The sequence below is a fragment of the Lepus europaeus genome, chromosome 19, assembly GCF_033115175.1.
Source record: "Lepus europaeus isolate LE1 chromosome 19, mLepTim1.pri, whole genome shotgun sequence".
In the NCBI taxonomy this organism is placed as follows: Eukaryota; Metazoa; Chordata; class Mammalia; order Lagomorpha; family Leporidae; genus Lepus; species Lepus europaeus.
The window spans coordinates 5,347,210-5,353,698 of NC_084845.1; the positions used below are offsets into that span (position 1 = coordinate 5,347,210).

The window sequence follows — 6,489 nt, forward strand, 5'->3', positions numbered from 1 at the left end:
GATGCCGACAGCAGCGGGGATGGCTTGCGTGTTAGGAAGTGTGGGAATGTGTTGTAAAAATGCAACCTTGCCCAACAGATCTGTAGATGCTGGTTGACTTACAGAGAATGTTCTGGGTGGGCCGGGGTTGGGGGAGCCTGGGGGAGCCGAAGGAACTGTGAATGGGAAAGCTGGCCGGGCACAGGGTGGGGGTGTGGAGGGGTTGCCTGCAGGTTCGAAACCGACGACTCGCTATTCCCGAACTGTCACAGGTGCGGACAAGATGGACAGCAACACCTCTCTTCCCCTGAACGTGTCTGGAGGGACTCCGGCCACACCTGCTGGCCTTGTTGTCCTGGACGTCTTCTCCTATTTGATGCTCGTCGTCACCTTTGTCCTCGGGGTCCTGGGCAACGGGCTGGTGATCTGGGTGACCGGCTTCCGCATGACTCACACGGTCACCACCATCTCCTACCTGAACCTGGCCGTGGCCGACTTCTGCTTCACCTCCACGCTGCCATTCTTCATTGTCACCAAGGCCCTGGGGGGACACTGGCCCTTCGGCTGGTTCCTGTGCAAGTTCGTTTTCACCATCGTGGACATAAACCTGTTTGGAAGCGTCTTTCTGATCGCCCTCATCGCTCTGGACCGCTGCATCTGTGTCCTGCACCCAGTCTGGGCCCAGAACCATCGCAACGTAAGCCTGGCCAAGAAGGTGATTGTTGGACCCTGGGTCTGCGCTCTGCTCCTCACCCTGCCAGTTATCATCCGGGTGACCACACTGTCTCATCCAAGGGCACCAGGGAAAACGGCCTGCACCTTCGACTGGTCTCCCTGGACCGAAAACCCTGCAGAGAAGTTGAAGGTGGCCATCAGCATGTTGATGGTCAGGGGTATCATCCGCTTCATCATCGGCTTCAGCACGCCCATGTCCATCGTGGCCATCTGCTACGGGCTCATTGCCACCAAGATCCACAGACAAGGCCTCATTAAATCCAGCCGTCCCCTGAGGGTGCTCTCTTTCGTGGTGGCCTCCTTTCTCCTCTGCTGGTCCCCCTATCAGATCGCGGCCCTCATAGCCACGGTCAGAATCAGGGAACTCTTGCTGGGTATGGGCAAGGACCTCCGAATCGTGCTGGACGTGACGAGCTACGTGGCCTTCTTCAACAGCTGCCTCAACCCCATGCTCTACGTCTTCATGGGCCAGGACTTCCGAGAGCGGCTCATCCACTCCCTACCCGCCAGTCTGGAGAGGGCCCTGAGTGAGGACTCGGCCCAGACCAGTGACACAGGAACCAACTCCACCTCAGCTCCAGCAGAGGCCGAGTTACAGGCGATGTGAGCACTGGGCTGGACAGCACTCAGGAGCCCCCAGTTCCTGCTTCCTTCCAAACTGACTTGCTCTGAGCCACACACATGGCTACTTATGTTCATGTCACCCACAGATCTCTTCGTGCCCTTGATTTTGGAAGAAGTAGACCCAGGGCTAGCACTGATGTCTTCTTTGGCTGCTGCGCCTAAGCCGGGAGTGGTGGGAGGTGGGAACAGATAGGGAGAGGGTGTAGCCGAGTTAGCCTGGAAGGGCCCTCAATGCCAGCCATTGCTCTGCCGTAATTCGAAGCGGCCACTTCAGCTCTGAACAGAATCTTGCTGTCGACCATGAACTAGGTGGTCCCCCTGGGAAAATGAAGAACGGGGAGAAGTGTGACAGGGTATGGCTCCCGTTTACACAAGAGGCAAAAGGGGGAGCTTTCTGTAAAGTCCTTAGTCTTTTTTTTTTTTAATTTTATTTTTTTAAAGATTTTTATTTATTTATTTGATGGGTAGAGTTACAGACAGTGAGAGAGAGAGAGACAGACAGAGAAAGGTGTTCCTTCCATTGGTTCACCCCCCAAATGACCCCTATGGCCAAAGCTATGCCGATCTGAATCCAGGAGCCAGGTGCCTCTTCCTGGTCTCCCACGTGGGTGCAGGCGCCCAAGCACTTGAGCCATCCTCCACTGCCCTCCCGGGCCACAGCAGAGAGCTGGACTGGAAGAGGAGCAACCAGGACTAGAACCCGGTGCCCATGTGGGATTCTGGCACCAAGTGAGCCACGGCACTGGCCCAAGTCCTCAGTCTTTATCCATCAATATGTGAGTGAAAATATAAAGTTAGCAAGGTGTCAGGCAAAGCCCCCTGGACCCTGAAGCTACACATATGTCTGCCTGCTCTCCTATTCTCTCCACAGGAGCTGTGCTCTGGGTGGAATTAATTAAGCCAGCGTGGAAGGCAGGCAGTTCAAGTTCCTCATGAGCTACTGGCAGCAGTGTGGCGCACAGGACACGGAAATTCAGCAGTGTGGAAATGTGCAGGAGTTGGCCATACATGTGCAGCTTTCCAGTTAACTTTAGAAACTTTTGTTCTTAAAAGCCCGCCCTCTCCCTCCCCCCTCCCCACCCTGCACCTGCAGATTTCTGCTTTTTCATAGCGTAGAGAAATTTGCCCATCACACCCTGGATTCTTGGGTTTCCTCTCTTCTGGGTCTCCTTTCCTGACCCAAGCCAAGGATCAAAGACGCCAATTCCCTTAAGCAGGTTTCTGGGCACCAGATCTTCATGGGATCATTCAGCTAACACCACAATCCTTGCCGCTTTGTTATAAGTAAGAAAGAGGAGAGAAAAGGAGAGGGGATGGGCAGAAAGAAAGGGGCAGAGGAAGAACCAGGAGTGTCTGGTGTCAACAGAGAGCTGATCACGCACTTTGGTGAGAGAAAGGGAAGTGATGGCTGATTTTAAGCCGGTCCAAGGGCAAGTCCCTTGGGTTCTGACCACGTGCGATAGCCCTCTGGGCTCCAGGTCTTCTCTGGCCCTTTCTGCACAGTCCCCAACAAACTCTGCAGGCCTCGCCTCCAAGTTGCCAGTGCACCTGTTCAGTCTTTTCCGGAGGGCGCTGTCTGACCTCTGCCTTCCACCTGCCTAGAAAACACTTCAATAAATCGACTGAGCGTTTTGCCCCTGTAACTCTTTGTAACCCTGTAACAGTTGCCCAGGATGTTTGCATATCCAGTAACTCTCCAGCTCACCACCCCCCTGGAGCCAGCTGAGCCCTTCTTCCTATTTTGACAAGTGGAGTAATTGAGAACGGATGTGCCAAGCTGGGGCCCGTTACGCAGTGAGTGGCCACAGCCCTGGCAAACAACTGCCCTGGCTTCTGATGCCACCGGCGAGTCTGGAGGGTTCCTCCCTAATGGCCCGGTTTCAATAATGTTCTAGAAAGACTCAGAGAACAAAGAGATGTGAGTGCATGAGGGTCCAGGTTGCAAGGTGGAGACTGAAGCTACTTTGTAAACATGGCTTGGAAGTTCTTCCTGCAGCTGGCTCCCCAGTGAGCATTTTTAGCTTAAGCCAGCTTCAGTGGGTTTCTGTGACTTGCCATGGCATCATCGGTTCCTAAAGTACCCATGCATCTTGCCAGAATGGACACAGGTTGGGCGTGAGGAATGGGGATGAGACGTGGCTTAGGGGAGGTTGTTCTCGCCAGCTAACTCAGTGGGGACCTCCTGGTCTTGCACGAACCAGCAGAGGAAGAGAGGGAACAGCTTCTGCTGTGGTCTGAGATCGAGGGCAAGTGCCAGCCGCTATGCGTTCCCACTCCTGGCAATACTCAAGTCCCCCCTGCAAGGTGCCACCATGGAAAATAAACCCCTCTGGGAGAACCTGGACGTTGAGCACTCCAGTGGCTGGGGTGAGCGTCGTCGGTCGCTGGGTCAGGCCACCCTGGGGATGCCCATGTCCCACACTGGAGTGCAGTTTAAATCCTGCCTCCTCCACTTCTGATCCAGCTCCCTGCTGATGGATGAGCCTGGGAAGGCAGCAGAGGATGGCCCAAGTCCTTGGGCCCCTGCACCCACATGGGAATGCCTGGCTCCTGGCTTCGGCTTAGCCCAGCCCTGTTTTTTGTGGCCAGTTGGGAAACGAAGCAGAGGATGGAAGACAATAGCCATAGCAGACGCTCAGTGGGTGCCTGCAGAGAATGGGGGATGGTGGCGGTGGAGAGAAAACCCACACATTTGGCGTGAGAAGTGTGAATAGAAGAACAGGGTTTTCCTCTAGTCCTCTGATCAAGTCAACCCCCAAAGTTTAGAGGGTTGTGAGCTTGGAGAAGGGAGCTCTGGGCACTTGGGTTCCTGGGAGGCTCCAGCCCAGCCCCCATGGCACCAACACAGTGACACCTTACCTAGGCCATTTGGAAGCCAGGAAGAACCCTCCACCCCCAGTTCCTGTCACCCAAGAGGCCCCAACTCCATTTCCCCTTCTTGTTGAGCAACTCTGTTCGGAAATCTCTGACACTTGAGACATATTCCCCAGATGTTGGCAACTCAGAGAAACCCCAGGCTGAGAAGCGCACAGGAAGTGTGCTGGGGGTGGGGAATCCATGAGAGGTGGGGACTTGCAGCCTCAGCTCCTGGTTCCCGAGGGGGAGTGCTGGGGACCCACATTCCAAGGACCGATGGCTTCCTCGCCTTGAGCCTCTGTCTTCCTCATATGTAAAATGGGTACATTATGAATCCCTCCCAGGAAAGATCATCCGTACAGTAGAAAGGCAAAGTGGTTTACTCTTCTGTGGGAACGGGAAGGAACAAGTTCTTACTACATGCACAACTGTGGGTGCAGCTCACGGATACAACATCGAGGGGCAGAAGCCTAGCACAGAAGACATGCCATGTGCCCCGTTTGTGGGAAGATTAAAAATGGGGGAATAACACATAGGTGGTGTGTAGAGGGGTCTCCTGGGGATGCTGTGCTGTTCGGTCTGGGTGCTGGTTACATGGTGAGCTACGCTGTGAGCATTTACTGAGTCATACCCTTAGGATATACGTAATGTGCACGCTGATGGCATTTTTGCTGAGAGAGAGAGAGAAGGAAGGGAGGGAGAGGAAGAGGGAGACAGACAGGTAGAAGACAGAAAAGAGAGAGGGGGGAGTGAGGATAGAGAGAGGGAGAAAGGCAGAGAGAAAGGAGGAAAGTGGGGGAGAGGAGTGAACACTTTGTTGGAAAGATGAATTTGAGACTTCTCTCCCACTGAGGGGAGCTGGCACCGGGCTCCAGAGAGACACTGGAAGTCATTTTGGATCCCCCCCATTCTCCGATCCCACCCCTACTATTCACACATCTGGAGATACAGGGCAGGGGGCAGGGGGAGGGAAGACACCAGCACTAAAGACAGAAATAGCCGGGCTCTGAGCACAGCCCTGCTGCTCAGCTGGGGCAAGGATGGAGCCAGTGACGATTCTCTCTCTTCTCAATTTTATTCCCATGCCGTGGGGACAGCCTCAGTCTCCCGAGCCTCAGAGGTTCCTGGGAGTCTGGCTTGGTGGTGACCCCACGACTCTCTCCCCTATACATATAAGGGAGGGGTGCCCCAGTGAAGGGCTGAGATAGCTCCTCTCAGCTCACCAAGGGACAACTGTGACAATGTCCACAATAAAATAAGTGAAATTAAAAAATGACCTTAGTGGATTGGGGCCAGTGCTGTGGCACAGCGGGTAAAGCCACCACCTGCAGCACCCACATCCCTTATGGGCACTGGTTCAAGTCCTGACTGCTCCACTTCCCATCCAGCTTCCCGCTAATGCACCAGGGAAAGCAATGGAAGATGGCCCAAGTGCTTGGGTCCCTGCACCCACGTGGAAGACCTGGATGAAACTCCTGGCTCCTGGCTTCAGATAAGCCCAGCTCTGGCTGTTGTGGCCACTTGGGGAATGAAGCAGTGGATGGACAATCTCTATCTCTCCCACTTCTCTCTCTCTCTATCCCTGTAACTCTGCCTTTCAAATAAATAAATCTTTAAAAATTATTCCCCACTACTTTTGCTACATTTTGATGAACAAAGTCCATTGTTGAAGCATTCTCAGTCTTTTTTTAATATTTATTTTTATTTATTTGAAAGACAGAGTTACAGAGAGAGGTAGAGACAGAGAGAAAGATCTTCCATCTGCTAGTTCAGTCCCCAGATGGCAGCAACGACTGGAGCTGCACTGATCTGAAGCCAGGAGCCAGGAGCTTCTTCCAGGTCTCTCACTTGGGTGCAGGGGCCCACGGACTTGGGCCATCTTCTGCTTTCCCAGGCCATAGCAGAGAGCTGGATCGGAAGAGGAGCAGCCAGGACTAGAACCAGCACCCATATGGGATGCTGGTGCTTCAGGCCAGGGTGCTAACCCGCTGAGCCACAGCGCTGGCCCCTAGCTTTCTCCGACTTAGGAACATAAACTCCAATACAACACCAACCAGCATCTGCCCTGGGCCTACGGCTTGGGCATCAGCGACATGAGGTGCGTCTTGGCAGAGCTGAATCTAGGCACTTCCTGGGCAGTCTGATACTAGGACACTATTGTTGGCAACAGCGATGTCCAAACTGGAACCGGATTTCCCAAGACAGAGCGAGCCGACCCAACGTTAACCTTGTATGGTGCTGGCTGTCAAGTGAATCGTACATGAACATTTGCAGGCTGTGAGATGTATGTCCTGT

General features: G+C 53.9%; 1 protein-coding gene across 1 annotated transcript; it reads left to right on the forward strand.

The window, feature by feature from the left end:
• The first annotated feature begins 262 nt into the window (after nt 1-262).
• On the forward strand, nt 263-1,381 carry FPR1 (formyl peptide receptor 1). The gene has a single exon (XM_062177342.1). It carries the CDS (start codon nt 263-265, stop codon nt 1,319-1,321), a length of 1,059 nt encoding a protein of 352 aa, XP_062033326.1. The 3' UTR covers nt 1,322-1,381.
• The last annotated feature ends 5,108 nt before the right edge of the window (nt 1,382-6,489 follow it).

Bases quoted from the DNA above. Each gene is read 5' to 3' on its own strand.
- FPR1 (XM_062177342.1), top strand. From the start codon at position 263: ATGGACAGCAACACCTCTCTTCCCCTGAACGTGTCTGGAGGGACTCCG.